Genomic DNA, 15,762 nt, shown 5'->3' with positions numbered 1-15,762 from the left:
GATTTGCGAAATAGGAAGTCGAGAAATGTTAGGCCAAAAACAAGACGGTCGTTAAGTTGATAACGTGTTAAAGACGATGTTCAACTGATAACTTTAAAAGTAATCTTGTTAGAGTACTGAAATTTGTTAGACAACCTCATCGTGGTTGAGGGTCTTTAGTTTGAAAATTTCAGCTCCCAAAACTCGTCTTCTACACGTTATCAACTTAACGACCGTCTTGTTTTTGGCCTAACATTTCTCGACTTCCTATTTCGCAAATCAGATCGAGTCAAAGCTAGTTAACCATAAAATGTGACGGGGAACAACTTTCTAATTGGAACCAACTTCGTAGCTCATACGGTTCTCAAGTTAATTTTCGAATGACCTTGAACCATGTTTTCAAGGTCATTGGAATTTTCATAGTTGGGTGACCCCCTGAGCGCTCTATAACAACCTAAAATTTCAAAATTGTAGCTAAAACACATTTTGAGATATTCGCCCTGGTCCATTTTTTAGTTAACACCCTGTATATATATATTTTTTCTTTTAGTTCTAGACCAAGTATTGATTGAGAAACAAACCCAATTTTAATAGAAGACACAAGGTTATATTTACATACATGTTTCCATTATTCCTGAAAATGAATTAAAATCAATTTGGATAGAATTTTAAAATATTTCATTTAATAAATCAATTACCTTAATTTAAAGACTTTGCAAACTTCTCTCAAAACAAAAAACGAAAAATCCTTTCGATTGAACAATGAAATAATAGAAATCTCGCTAACCCTTCCCCAACTAGCCAGACGAATTTACAAAAAGGGCCAATTTTGATACTTTCAACTTGGTAGTACTTAACCAAATCACGTGACCACCGATATTTTTCATAACCACCTATTCTTTATTGTGGATGTTTGTGCTGGTACTAGGTTTAATGTTGCGATAACCAACGCTAGAATCTTCTCGTTACTATTGGATTAGTTAAGTTACAATGTATATTATGATTTCATATTGCTAAAATTAATATTTGCAATAATATTATTTCTAAAGTTTACAACTTCGCGCTTTTAAAGTGCGGGTGATGGGAGACTGGGATAACATAAATACAAAAAGGTTAAAGGCATAGTTTTACTTCGAACCCCGAAACAAAGGGTACAAGTGGATATATGCCTATATCCGTTCTGACACAATTTTTATCGCTCACTCAGCTAGCTAGGTCAACAAGAAAACAATTTTTCGCAAAAAAAAGAAAAATCTTATACTTACGAATGATAATTTTATGGATTTGATTTGAAATAATTTGTAAAAGGTCACGGCTACGAAAAAGATTGCATATTCTCCTTAAACCCGAATCCATTCTTGTTTAAACTGATTACATTCAGGGGACAAAGTTGAAGAGACAATTTCAATAATTATTATCGGGTATAGCCAGCTGATTGCATAGTTTGATGTTACCTTCGATTGGATAACATATTCAATCATGTTTTCGGTAAAGGTAGGGCTGTTTCTGGCGTTGCTAAGTGGTCTCAGGGCCAATGTCATTTCGAAGGGGACTGATCTATTCGAATACCTCCGTGAAGGTCATGATACCGATTTAAAAGGTCGTGACCCGGATATATTTAGAAATGTCGTAAGTTAATTGTTTTTGTAAAACTGCTTTTCTGTCCATTCCCTCCCCGTCGTTTCCCCCTTTGTACACGCCACTTTCAGAGATCACCTTTTTGGAACAACTTAGAAACCGTTATTCAATATTTGCATAGGTATTTATCAGCTTATAATGATGCAAAAAATCTATTTCTTTATACCTAAGGATAATGAATATGTTGAGATGACTTTTCACGTTGCTCCAAATTCCCATTAGATAAACTAAATATTCCTTTTTGAAAAAAAAATTTGCCCAAAAATGTTTTCGTTGTCTAAAAAAAAATTACTTGGTCAAAAAAAAAAAACACTTTTCACCACAATTACTGTTCCCTAAATTTACTTTTATACAAAAATTACGGTTTCCAAAATTTATTTTTTCACCAAAACTACTGTAACCAAAATTGACTTTTTCACAAAAATTACTTTATCAAAAATTGCCTTTTTCACAAAATTTACTTTAACCAAAATTGACTTAAATTTCACAAAAATGACTTTCACCAAAATTGACTTTTTTTCTGCATCCAAATTTTCCATTTTCCGTAAAACAAAAGTTTTGTCAAAAAGGAAATTTAGGATAAAGTAAAATAATTTTTAATATACCTTGCCCTAAAAATTACTTGTATTGTTCAAAAGGTTAACTAAGATTATTTAAACACTTCGTAGTCGCAATTGATCAGTAGCAAAGGATACCCGGTTGAAGAGCACAGTGTGGTTACGGAGGATGGCTACATTTTGGGGATACAGCGGATACCTCGTTCGGGGAAAATGAGGTCCCCTAGCCCTACTATGCCACCCAGAACCACCGAGGAACCGAGTGGGACTAAAGTGGTCCTAGTGCACCACGGCCTGCTGAGTTCATCAGCCGACTTTGTCATAATGCAAGAAAACGAGAGCTTGGGTGCGTTTATTGAAATCGAGACGCACTTCATTTACCAATCCCATTATGGATCTCATATTTTATCTAGGTTTCATATTGGCTGATAATGGGTACGATGTCTGGCTCACTAATGCCAGGTAAGCTCCACCCATCACGGGATGTAAGAAGATTTGTATTTTGTCAAATAGAATGGAACTATAAAATGAGATTCGCTAATTTTGTTTCACAGAGGCAACACCTATTCCAGAAAGCACAAAACCCTCAAACCAACTGAAAAAGATTTTTGGAAATTTTCGTAAGAGCGTCGACCTTTATTCCTTTTGAAATGAGTTCCTTTTCTAATTTGACGGACTATTTTACGAAGATGGGACGAAATGGCGGCGTACGACTTACCAGCCACCATCGATTACATTTTAAAAGTCACCGGGGAGGAGCAAATACACTACGTGGGACACTCCATGGGCACCACCATCGCATTCGCCCTTTTGTCCGAGAAACCAGAGTACAACGACAAGGTAAATCTCGCAAGCTTTTCTGAGGTACCACGGCATTAGGATCTATTAATAAACGGCCCGTGTGACGCCTGTTGCAGTTAAAATCCTTCATGGCGTTGGCGCCCGTGACCACCGTGACGTACATGACCAGTCCCATCAGACTTCTGGTTCCATTTACCACCGAACTCAAGGTACGTTGGTTGATTAAGTGGGAAGACAGCAGATATAATCTTTATCCGACAATTCATCTTGTAGTTTTTGTTAGAGTTACTAGGAGGGTACGAATTCCTGCCCAGCAACGCGATCACGCACTTCCTGTCGTCCCTCTTCTGCGGACACACACCCTTGAGTCACCTCTGCGACAATATTATGTTTCTCATAGCCGGAACCGAATCCAATCAATTCAACAAAGTAATAATCTTAGTTCACACTTTTCTAGTTAGCCACGCAATGAATCTGTGGTAGGGGAAGGGACGAAAATTGCGTAACTTGTCGAGGTTAATAGTAATTGTAGGGAGCTGTTGGCTCGCGTGGCACGAAGCGCTAGCCACCACCCTCCTACGCATTGTAACCCGGCCACCCGCTATAAGACCTTAAAGGTCACATGACGACTTAGGCCTGTGGCGGTGCGTTGGGTATTAGCTGAGGTGATTATTATAGTTGGCGTTATGGTAACTGAGCGTTATCTCTGAACCTTTTTAGACCAGGTCGGAGGTGATTGATCATCATTCTCCAGCGGGGTCATCCACTTTCACAGTAGTTCACTACGCTCAAGTAAGTACGCTTTATCATCTTACGAGCCACTAAAACTTTAAATACTCTCAAAATATATCTTGTAGTTGGTGAAATCTAAGAAATTCCAGAAATTTGACTTTGGGGAAATAGAGAACATCAAAAAATACAATGAAGTAAGTATGAAATCTGGTACCCGTTTCAGAGTAATGGTTTTGATAGGCTTATTTAATTTCTATGATACATTTTGTCATCCACATCGGCCATAAAAGTAATATGACCCCCGTAAGTCCGACGCAGTTTCTGACAGGCGATAATTTTTCGTCAAACCGCATCACGGCTCAAAATATTTACTCAAATGGTCAGTGTATTCAAAATAGCGCATTTTAAAAAATCAGCGAGAACCTACCACGCGGCTCTCACCGATATCTAATAAATAATTAAGGAAAAAATAGACTTTTCACTATAAAAATAGAGTTAAATAAAATCGTTATTTGAACTAATAAGTCATCCAGCGGCGGATCTCGGATTTTGTTTGAGATTGACTAGATTATGGAAAATGGACCCCCAACCACATGCAATACCGAAAAACGCCATACCAGTATGTAATTTGGGGCTCCCTTCAAAATTAGGGGTGGGCAGTAGCCTACCTAGTCTATCATCTAGATCCGCCAATGAATTAGTTATCTCATAAACTGACTTAGTTAAATTATTCCAAAAACTGACGTTATAGTTTAAAATAATTCCAAAACAGACTCTGATTTAAATTATTTTCAAAACAGACTTAGATTTAAATTATTTACAAAACAGACTTTGATTTAAATTATTTACAAAACAGACTTAGAGTTAAATAAAATCGTTATTTGAACTAATAAGTCATCCAGCGGCGGATCTCGGATTTTGTTTGAGATTGACTAGATTATGGAAAATGGACCCCCAACCACATGCAATACCGAAAAACGCCATACCAGTATGTAATTTGGGGCTCCCTTCAAAATTAGGGGTGGGCAGTAGCCTACCTAGTCTATCATCTAGATCCGCCAATGAATTAGTTATCTCATAAACTGACTTAGTTAAATTATTCCAAAAACTGACGTTATAGTTTAAAATAATTCCAAAACAGACTCTGATTTAAATTATTTTCAAAACAGACTTAGATTTAAATTATTTACAAAACAGACTTTGATTTAAATTATTTACAAAACAGACTTAGATTTAAATTATTTCCAAAACAGACTTTGATTTAAATTATTTCCAAAACAGACTTTGATTTAAATTATTTCCAAAACAGACTTAAATTTAAATTATTTCCAAAACAGACTTTGATTTAAATTATTTCCAAAACAGACTTTGATTTAAATTATTTACAAAACAGACTTAGATTTAAATTATTTCCAAAACAGACTTTGATTTAAATTATTTCCAAAACAGACTTAAATTTAAATTATTTCCAAAACAGACTTTGATTTAAATTATTTCCAAAACAGACTTAGATTTAAATTATTTCCAAAACAGACTTTGATTTAAATTATTTCCAAAACAGACTTAGATTTAAATTATTTCAAAAACAGACTTAAATTTAAATTATTTCCAAAACAGCTAGACTTTGATTTAAATTATTTCAAAACCTTACTTAGTTTTAACATAAGTAACATAATAACAATAAGTATGACACTTCCTATTGTTTCAATGAAAATTTTCTAACCGAACCTGTTTAAAACACCGACCCTACCGCCCAGCTCCAACTTGGACTCACAACTGAACTGAGTAGTATATTATCGTCCTTGGCATTAGTATATTTCTATTTGAGCATATTTTAGACACTAGGGGGCTCTGTGCTGAACGAAACCAGTTCATTGATAATCTAGGCTGCCATACTTTTAATGATTATGTTATTTATGGTTTTCAATTATTCCAAAAACTGACTTAGTTTTCAATTATTCCTAAAGCTGACTTAGTTTTCAATTATTCCTAAAGCTGACTTAGTTTTCAATTATTCCTAAAGCTGACTTAGTTTTCAATTATTCCATAAACTGTCTTAGTTTTCAATTATTCCAAAAACTGTCTTAGTTTTCAATTATTCCATAAACTGTCTTAGTTTTCAATTATTCCAAAAACTGTCCACTGTTTTCAATTGTTCCAAAACTGTCTTAGTTTTCAATTATTCAAAAAACTGTCAATTGTTTTAATTATCTCAAAACTGTTACTTAATTTTGGTATTCAAGGGACGTGTAGGGGGCGCTGCAAGCGACAAACATAATAACAATAGAAGTTACAGAGAATAACTTCAGTGTCACGTGACACGATGTCACCGGTTCATTTCCCCGTTAAGAAAAAAAAATGGCGGCCATTCTATAGGGAAATGGAGAGCTATCTTTAAGAGATTTGTAGTACAGTAGCGTTTTCCCGCAGCCCACTCCGCCCGAGTATCCCATCGAGAAGATCACCACCCCCATCGGCCTGTTTTGGAGCGCCAACGATTTGCTAGCGGATCCGACTGACGTAGCCCTACTCAAGCCCAAAATTAAGAACTTAATCGACTTATACGAAGTTCCGTTTCCTGCCTGGACACACGTGGATTACATCTACGGCGTCGATGCCAAGAAATACGTCTACGATCATTTACTCAAATTATTAGCGAACCAAAAATAAACAGATTTTTCATACATCCTTATAGCTAGGAGCAACAAACACAGCACCCCACACAAGGAGAATGCAACCTGTCAAAAGTCGTGCATTTTTTTGCGTACATTTTTCATTGGTTAGACGCTTTAGCACCTGCTGCCGTTGGAAGGAAAAAATTCGGAAATTGTCTTCTCCCTTTCCGTAAAACGTGCAGCGTAAAGGTTCGTCCAATGAAATTTGTACACAACACTGCGTTAGCTTGTTTAAAGGCTGGCTGCGTTCTCCTTGTGTTTGTTGCTCCTAGCTTTTACTTTGGTCAAATGTTCGCTTCAAATATTTAGATTGATTTGTAACCTTTATTCATTAAATGTTAATTGAAAATAACGTAACCCTCTTGTTTTAATATTCTGCTCTTACTTCTACCAGGTTTATTCAACCTTTAGGAGATTTGATTAGTAATAGATACGCGTGTCTCACAAGAAGTCAGACCAGTGTCTTCGATATTTATATTGCCCTATATTACAGATAAACAGAAGCTCGTGGTGGGGTCGATTAGTTATGAAAATAATTTAACAAAATTTATTTACTTTTATAACTTTGAAAAAAATATTTTCAGTAACTATTTATTTAACATTATGGCTATCTTTAATATATGTAATTAACAAAGGTAATAAATATGTTACCCAGATGGAGCTTTCACGTCATTACGATTATAAAGGGTTGGATTTTTGGGAAATCAAGTCGGAACACTTCCTTAACTTAACCTCCTAAAGTTGAATAACCCTGCTTCCACAATCGCTCCAACAAAAGGGCGTATGAATTCCTCCATAGGGTTGGATTTATTCATATACAGGGTCTTTTTTTTTGCTCGGAAAAGTGTTTTTTTTTCAAAAACTATTTATAGTACCGATTTCAAATTTGGAAGGTCAATTCTCTATACCGGGGGACATCAGTTTGAGAAATTTGAGCGTTTTCGGTAATGTTTTTCACCAATTTTGAAAAATTATTTTTCGACCACTAGGTGCGAGATAAAAAATTTCTATTATAAAGTTGTAGGCCGTCATCGAAAACCCTTAAAAATTGTTCACTCGACGAAAAACAACTTATTTATCAGTGAAAATTCGAGCTTGAAAAATTTACAAGTTGGTGAAGCCAAATTACGATTGTTTGAAACGATAATTGAAAAGGGAACAAGTCTAATACAAACGAAGTAGAGTTTTCACACTTGAAAAAATGTACACGTTTGGTTTTTAAATGCAGATATTTTATTCACATAAATTTTTACAAAACATTTTCAATAATATCACCATTGGCTGCAACACAGGTTTGTGCGCGGACAATTAAGTTCTCAAACGCTTTCTCTACCATTTCTGGTGTGACGTCTCGGCAATCACTGATTATTCGTCTAATGAGTTCCTCCCTAGTTTCAATGGGCGTGGCGTATACCTTTGCTTTAACGAATCCCCAGAGAAAATAATCCAGCGGTGTTAGGTCAGGTGACCTTGCTGGCCAATGCACTGGACCATTTCTCCCTATCCACCTTTCAGGAAACTCGTTGTTGAGGTGCTCAGTTACTTGCCGGGAAAAATGCGGAGGGGCGCCATCTTGCTGAAACCACAACTGACGTCTTTCAGCCAATGGAAGGTCGTCGATTGCGTCACTCAGTTCGTTCTGTAGAAAATGTAAATACCTTTGGCCGTTGAGGTTCGTCGGCAGGAAAAAGGGACCAATCAAACGGTTTCCAACAAGTCCAACCCAAACATTGACCCGTTCAAATTGAACCTGGTGATGATATTCAAAACCCCAATGTGGGTTGATGTCAGACCAAAGATGGCTGTTTTGATGATTAAAGGGCCCATCTCTAGAAAATGACGCTTCGTCGGAGAACAAAACATGGCGCAAAAATTGTCTATCTTCTTGGACAGCATTTAGTAACCAGTTGCTAAATTCATAACGTCTTTGATGGTCTCCGTCAATTAGTCCTTGGTGGAGCGTAGCTCTGTATGGGTGATAGCGATTCTTACGAAGAATTTTCCACACACGATTTGCAGAACAACCCAAATCAGCAGCGGCGTTAGCGCAACTGTGACGAGGATATGCCACAAAGTACGCGAGTACATTGTTCTCGAAGTCTAAATCCGGTTGACCCAATCCGCGAAACCTAGGTTGCAAGTTACCAAATTGATTGAAATCGTGAATTGCTCGTCTTACTGTATTTACAGATGGTGCTCCATTTGGATGTCTTTCTGCGAAGATTTCAGTCACTCTTCTAAGGTTTTGCGCTGCTTCTCCATAGTAAATGGCAACTATCTCGGTACGCTCAGCTACTAAATAACGAGGCATTGTTCGAAATATTATCAAACACTGATAATAATCTCCCAAAGTTTTCCTTTAAATACCCAATGCATGTTTAGGATTGACCTATAGCCTCGTGTTTTTTAAATCCGGTCGTTTTTTTAACCAAAGTTTCAACTGGATTAGGTAATTCGGTTTCAATTATCGTTTCAAACAATCGTAATTTGGCTTCACCAACTTGTAAATTTTTCAAGCTCGAATTTTCACTGATAAATAAATTGTTTTTCGTCGAGTGAACAATTTTTAAGGGTTTTCGATGACGGCCTACAACTTTATAATAGAAATTTTTTATCTCGCACCTAGTGGTCGAAAAATAATTTTTCAAAATTGGTGAAAAACATTACCGAAAACGCTCAAATTTCTCAAACTGATGTCCCCCGGTATAGAGAATTGACCTTCCAAATTTGAAATCGGTACTATAAATAGTTTTTGAAAAAAAAAAACTTTTCCGAGCAAAAAAAAAGACCCTGTATAGAAAAGAGTTGAGCAGGTGTAGAGACTTCATATACCTGTATCGTATACTTAGAAACAAATCTGCTTGAATATCTGTCAATTAAATGTGTGATCAAATATTGTAGGATTTAAATGTATCTAGATTGAAACTTGAATGAGCAGATAGCTTTCATTCATTCAATTTAAACCGAGGATATAAACGAATGTCTGTTGCACAAAAATATAAATTAGTCACGAAACCTATAGAGACTAATGTGAACCAGGGATGCCAGATTATAAATCCTAAACAAAACTGAAAAAAGCCCAAAAAACCGCCAATCCTTATTTTGAAAAGTAGCCCAAAAACAAGCTAAAAGATTTGCCGGAAAAGGGTTTTTTTTATTTGAAAGTTAAAGACACATATAATACATACAAGTTGACGAGTTGTAGCTTTCAATCAAGTTTAATGGTGGCTGGAACTTCGAACTTTTGATGTTTTTAATTGGCAGGCCAAATCTCAAGTACAAAACGCTTTCTAATAATTCCAGTCCCATGCGGTTTCTTAGTTCGTTTTTTTATTTTAATGGATTTTGGCCCTTGCCGTTTTTTTCAGTACAAAAAGTCCAAACTAAAAACACGAAAGCCCAATTTTCCGCCAACAGCCAACCGAGCTATGGTGAAAGTTGACATACATTTTCATCAATGCGACCAAAGTTGAAGAAGTAATATATACCAAACAGGATCGTACCGAAGGGGTCGAATTTGGGGAGGAGAAATGAACAGGCCGGCCCAGCCATAATATAAGTTAAGCTACTTCCTCAGGCATGTCAAAAACACTATATTCAAATTTTATATCTCAAAGGGTAACCAAGTATCGTCTAAAAATGCTTACAGTGTCAAATAGTACCATACTAATTGATTTAATCTTACTAATAATTGTACGTTACACAGCTTCATTTAGTGTCATACTAATGGACATAGTTACTTATGATTGTACGTTACACAGCTTCATTTAGTGTCATACTACTGGACATTGTTACTTATGATTGTACGTTACACAGCTTCATTTAGTGTCATACTAATGGACATTGGTACTTATGATTGTCCGTTACACAGCTTCATTTCGACTTCATTTAGCTTCATTACAGCATACGACTGTCCTTGCGCGTTACGTGTTACAGATACTATCAAAAGTCAAAATTTCAGCCAGAGATTCCAACAGTAGACCGGTTTCGACCTTTCGGGGCTCATCAGTACTGTGTAGGAACTCTGGCTATCCTCGGAAATCTGCCGATATCAGTAAAACTAATAAACAATCAGAGTGCCCTATATGTGAGCAGTCCAGTGCAATTTATAGTGAAATTCTTCACCAATGATTGCATGGCGGTCGCTATTCAGCAGACATCTTTTACGCTCGGGCTTCCGTTGAAATCCAACGTTAAGATAGTTATATCAAAAGTCAAAATTTCAGCCAGAGATTCCAACAGTCCAGTGCAATTTATAGTGAAATTCTTTCACTATAAATTGCACTGGACTGCTCACATATAGGGCACTCTGATTGTTTATTAAACAGATACTACATTGAATCTTACTTAAGGGGAAACCTTATCAATGTTATAACACTCTTTATCGCGGTATTTTTCTGGGCGCGTCCATGTTTGGTTTTGCCCCTTTCAGCCCCCTACCCCATTACGGATACCCAAAGAGTGGATGCTAGACTCCCCGCTGAGGGCAGAGGCAATGGCCGACGAGCGGGAGCCAAGTAAGAGGGGTCAAATAAAGGCGCGAAATAGAGTGTATAAAGAAATTAGCGACCAGCACGTTTTATCTTATGGCGAAGGCGGGAGAGCATAAATGGTTCTTAAAATTAGTCGAAAAGAAATAAACTTGCTACTTCTTGAGATATAAACAAGATGGTTTTATGCAATGAAAGTTCAGAACACCTTAGGATGGGTTTCGTATTTTTTCACGTTAAGCTTAATACGAATTTTGGAAATATATTACAGTAACCGTTCAGTTTAATATTTTAATAACAAATAACCATTAAAACGCGTGTTTTACATTGGCGCGCGCCACGAGTCACATTCAATTTTATATATACAGGGCGTTAACCAAAAAACGATACAGAGCCAATTACTCAAAATGTGTTTTATGTAAAAATTTTAAATTAGCAGGTTACATAGAGGGTGCAGTGGGACAAATTTCAGTGAACATTTCAATGACCTTTAACCAGGTCTTCAAGGTCATTCAAATTTTACCTCGAGAACCGTTAGGATTAGAAGAATGGTTCCAACTAAAAATGTGTTCTACGTTTAATTTTAAGTCTAAACAGCCTTGACCCGATTTAATTTGACCAATGGGAAGCCGAGAAGTGTTAGATCAAAAACCGTAAGGTCGTGTGTGGTATTCTAATCAAGACACGACATTTAAGGGCTTATAAATCGAAAACTACCAGATCTATTGGATCAAAATTGTCGTGACACTCTAAGCTGAGTGGGGGAGTTAGAAATTTGTAACTTATGATGACCTTGAATTATTAGTTCAAGGTCATTCAAAACCAATACGAAAGCTGTTGAGGCCATGTGATTTTATATCGTTTGATATATAAATTGCCATCCTAAGTTAATGAGTGAATGCCGCCCACCCTCAGGATACGCGAATGGGCAAACCAATACAAAAGCTGTTGAGGCAGTGTGATTACCTATCGTTAGATATATAAAATACCATCCTAAGTTGAAGGATTAAAACTTGGGCGCTACCCACCCTCAGGATACGAGGGTGGGCAAAGCAATACAAAAGCTGTTGATTTCCTATCGTTTGATAGACGGAAAGTATCAAAGGTGAAATAGTTAAGCAAAACACGACGAACATAATTCTTTTAAATTATTGAAATTAGTGGAAATATGATTTAAAGAAATTCTTAAACTGGGATTCAAATGTGTTTAACTTAGGAAATTTATATCAAACATTTGGGTAGTTTAGGCACCAAAAGTCATGTAAATTCGCAAATTCATAAAAAAATACCCAAGAATATATTTTGCGGAAAATAGGAAATCAGTTGAAGACGCGTCAGTGCGATGATTTCATCGCAATTTTTAGGGCGTATTACAATTTTCGTGGCGTACGATATCGTACCATTCGGTCACTCTCCCTTTAAGTTGGTCGGAGGGGGCGGAAATTAACGGCACTGCGTACGCGTCAAAGAGTTCTATCGAATAAGACCAAATCTCTGGACCAGCTATACAAACTATACAAGTTCGCCAAGAAGGCGATAATATTATTTCGTGCCACACATAAACGACTTCGTTAAGAAAGTGCCACACTTATTTGTTACTTCTGACCATACATGGTTTCGATAAGAAAGTGCCACACTTATGTATTACTTCTGACCATACACGGTTTCGATAAGAAAGTGCCACAATTATTACATCTGACCACACACGGTTTCGATAAGAAAGTGCCACAATTATTACATCTGACCACACACGGTTTCGATAAGAAAGTGCCACACTTATTTGTTACTTCTGACCATACACGGTTCCGATAAGAAAGTGCCACACTTATGTATTACTTCTGACCATACACGGTTTCGATAAGAAAGTGCCACACTTATGTATTACTTCTGACCATACACGGTTTCGATAAGAAAGTGCCACACTTATTTATTACTTCTGACCATACACGACTTCGTTAAGAAAGTGCCACACTTATTACTTCTGACCACACACGGTTTCGATAAGAAAGTGTCACACTTATTTGTTACTTCTGACCATACACGACTTCGTTAAGAAAGTGCCACACTTATTACTTCTGACCACACACGGTTTCGATAAGAAAGTGTCACACTTATTTGTTACTTCTGACCATACATGGTTTCGATAAGAAAGTGACACACTTATTTATTACTTCTGACCATACACGGTTTCGATAAGAAAGTGCCACAATTATTACATCTGACCACACACGGTTTCGATAAGAAAGTGCCACACTTATTTATTACTTCTGACCATACACGGTTCCGATAAGAAAGTGCCACACTTATTACATCTGACCACACACGGTTTCGATAAGAAAGTGCCACACTTATATATTACTTCTGACCATACACGGTTTCGATAAGAAAGTGCCACACTTATTTATTACTTCTGACCATACACGGTTTCGATAAGAAAGTGCCACACTTATTTATTACTTCTAACCATAGACGGTTTCGATAAGAAAGTGTCACACTTATTTATTACTTCTGACCATACACGGTTTCGTTAAGAAAGTGCCACACTTATTTATTACTTCTGACCATACACGGTTTCGATAAGAAAGTGCCACACTTATTTATTACTTCTGACCATACACGGTTTCGATAAGAAAGTGCCACACTTATTACATCTGACCACACACGGTTTCGATAAGAAAGTGCCACACTTATATATTACTTCTGACCATACACGGTTTCGATAAGAAAGTGCCACACTTATTTATTACTTCTGACCATACACGGTTTCGATAAGAAAGTGCCACACTTATTTATTACTTCTAACCATAGACGGTTTCGATAAGAAAGTGCCATACTGTCAAATCTAAAGGAGAAACTAAGCCTAAACATTAAAAATTTCAAAACCTTTTCGGCTTTCCGTTGCTATATGCAACGCGTTTTGAAATTTTTAATGTTTATAGGCTTAGTTTCTGTTTTCGATTTGATAGTCGCCAGCCAGATTTCCCGCACGGTACTGATGAGTTCCAAATATAACGAAACCGGTCTACCGTTGGAATTTCTGGCTATTTTATTTATTTTTAATTTAGTTTATTACTCGAAGATCTATTTGATCCGAGTTTCGCGTTGCTCGAAGACCTATTGGTACGAGTTATTAGTAAGTTTTTTTAATTTCTTCAAATTTGTTTAGGATTTAGCTATATTATCCCTTTTAATTATGGACTAATCTACTTTTTCGCGTATTTTATCATCCTTCTGGATTCCACGCCAATCCCAATACTTTATTTTCACCTGAAGACTGGAACACAGCTTCTTGAACGGTTTCTCCGTACCTTGTAACACTTCCCTTACTACAGGGGAGTTCGTCTGGAATTTTCTAGGCGTCATATTGGCTTTAGACATTAGCTGAAAACTATTCGTGAGTTCTGAACCGTTCAACCAGTCCCCATGCGCACTATTCGGCAAAAACAATTCTAGAACTACCCAAATGCAAACTATTCGCAGACAAGAACCTCTTGTTGAACCGTTCGGAACCGTTCTAAATGGTACCTGCTCAAGAGCAAGTACTGGTCGGAACTCAAGGTTGAAATCTCTAAAATTCGTCTGCACATCGGGCTGCGTACGTCAAATCGTACGAATCACAACTATTCGTACAAAAGTTCTGAACTATCTAGAACTTTTGCGTGACGTTACAGCTCAGTCCTAGGCCGTTCTCTTAACGGTTCGGAACTCACGAATAGTTTTCAGCTAGTATCTCTCGTGACTCGTCTATTAATTTTAAGGCGGCGTTGTCGTCCTTCGCTCCTGACGTTAAATCGTCAATGTAGGTGTCGTTATTGATCTTGGCGCAAGTTTCTGGATAATCGTATTCAAATTTCTTGGTGTGATGTCTGATAGTACTTGCTAGAATGTGCGGACTGCTATTCACTCCGAATACAACTCGGGCAAAACGCCATTCTTCGATTTCTGGTGGATTGTCCGAGAAAGGTTTTTTGATCCACAAAAACTTAAGATAATCTCTATCTTCGGGAACGATCGAGATTGGTAAAAAAAGCCTGTTGTATATCGGCTGTGACCGCTACACGGTGCTTACGGAAATTAATTAAGGAGTCATAAAGATCTGGATTGATGTTAGGTCTGGCTTCCAGGAAATCGTTCAACGATGGCTGGTTTCGGTCGTGCGCTGAAGCGTCGAAAACTACTCGAACCTTGGTCGTAGTTTTATTTTCCAGTGTGACGGGATGATGGGGTAAAAAGAAGGACTTCGTGACTCCTCTTGAACTTCTGGCTAGTTCTATAATACCTTCCTTGGTATACTCCTTGAATATGTCATCAATGAGCGTCAGTAGCGGTGTATTCGTTTTCAGCCTTCTTAGTCTTTTAATAGCTACATTGAAATTATCTGGCGGCTCCTCTCTTCTTTCTTTCCACGGAAGTGATACTTCGTAGCGACCATTTTCCATTTTAATGTGGCCTTCGAAGCGCATCTGGGCTGCTTCGGTTTCCCGAGCTTGGGATTCATTTTCCTTTATTCCAAGGGACTCAAGTTCCCAGAATTTCCGTAAGGCACCTCCAATCTTTTCTATTTCACTCACGCTCGCGTTGTTTACCGATGTTAAAAATCAAATTGATTTGTATACTGTAAATATATTTGTTTTCAATTAGAATAGAATGTTGTGAATTTTGTATATAATTAATCTTGTATTGTATGTATTTTTTTGTTTGTTGTATATATTTCAAAAAGTGTACGGGAATATTTTACTGTATTTTTTTTTGTATGTGGCAATCGCCACTAAAGGGTTTTTCCTTGAATTACTGTCAATTTTTGACCAGGATTAGTGGTAAAGCGAGGTAGGAAAAGGAACCCCGAGCTATTTTGAACGACGAGTTGTTAGCCCGTAGACTTACGGCGCC

At 37.1% G+C, this 15,762-nt stretch overlaps 2 protein-coding genes across 2 annotated transcripts; one reads left to right on the top strand and one right to left on the bottom strand.

Annotated features, from left to right (window-relative positions):
* The first annotated feature begins 1,420 nt into the window (after positions 1 to 1,420).
* LOC149951983 (gastric triacylglycerol lipase-like) lies at positions 1,421 to 6,739 on the top strand. The gene is made up of 10 exons (XM_090168443.1): positions 1,421 to 1,608; positions 2,286 to 2,520; positions 2,588 to 2,636; positions 2,729 to 2,794; positions 2,864 to 3,014; positions 3,092 to 3,184; positions 3,249 to 3,404; positions 3,696 to 3,767; positions 3,833 to 3,901; positions 6,138 to 6,739. The coding sequence occupies exons 1-10, from the start codon at positions 1,459 to 1,461 to the stop codon at positions 6,375 to 6,377; spliced, it is 1,281 nt and encodes a 426-aa protein (XP_090024569.1). The 5' UTR covers positions 1,421 to 1,458; the 3' UTR covers positions 6,378 to 6,739.
* Positions 6,740 to 14,578: 7,839 nt separating this feature from the next.
* On the bottom strand, positions 14,579 to 15,311 carry LOC149951982 (uncharacterized). Its single transcript, XM_090169709.1, has 2 exons — positions 14,942 to 15,311; positions 14,579 to 14,871 (listed from the first exon to the last, which is right to left on the bottom strand). The coding sequence occupies exons 1-2, from the start codon at positions 15,309 to 15,311 to the stop codon at positions 14,579 to 14,581; spliced, it is 663 nt and encodes a 220-aa protein (XP_090025835.1).
* Between the last annotated feature and the right edge of the window lie 451 nt (positions 15,312 to 15,762).

Source organism: Leiobunum rupestre, chromosome 3 (genome assembly GCF_980474605.1).
Source record: "Leiobunum rupestre chromosome 3, qqLeiRupe1.1.hap1, whole genome shotgun sequence".
Lineage (NCBI taxonomy): Eukaryota > Metazoa > Arthropoda > Arachnida > Opiliones > Sclerosomatidae > Leiobunum > Leiobunum rupestre.
Note: the sequence above shows the minus strand (reverse complement) of the source record. Positions and strands in the feature narration are given on the sequence as shown.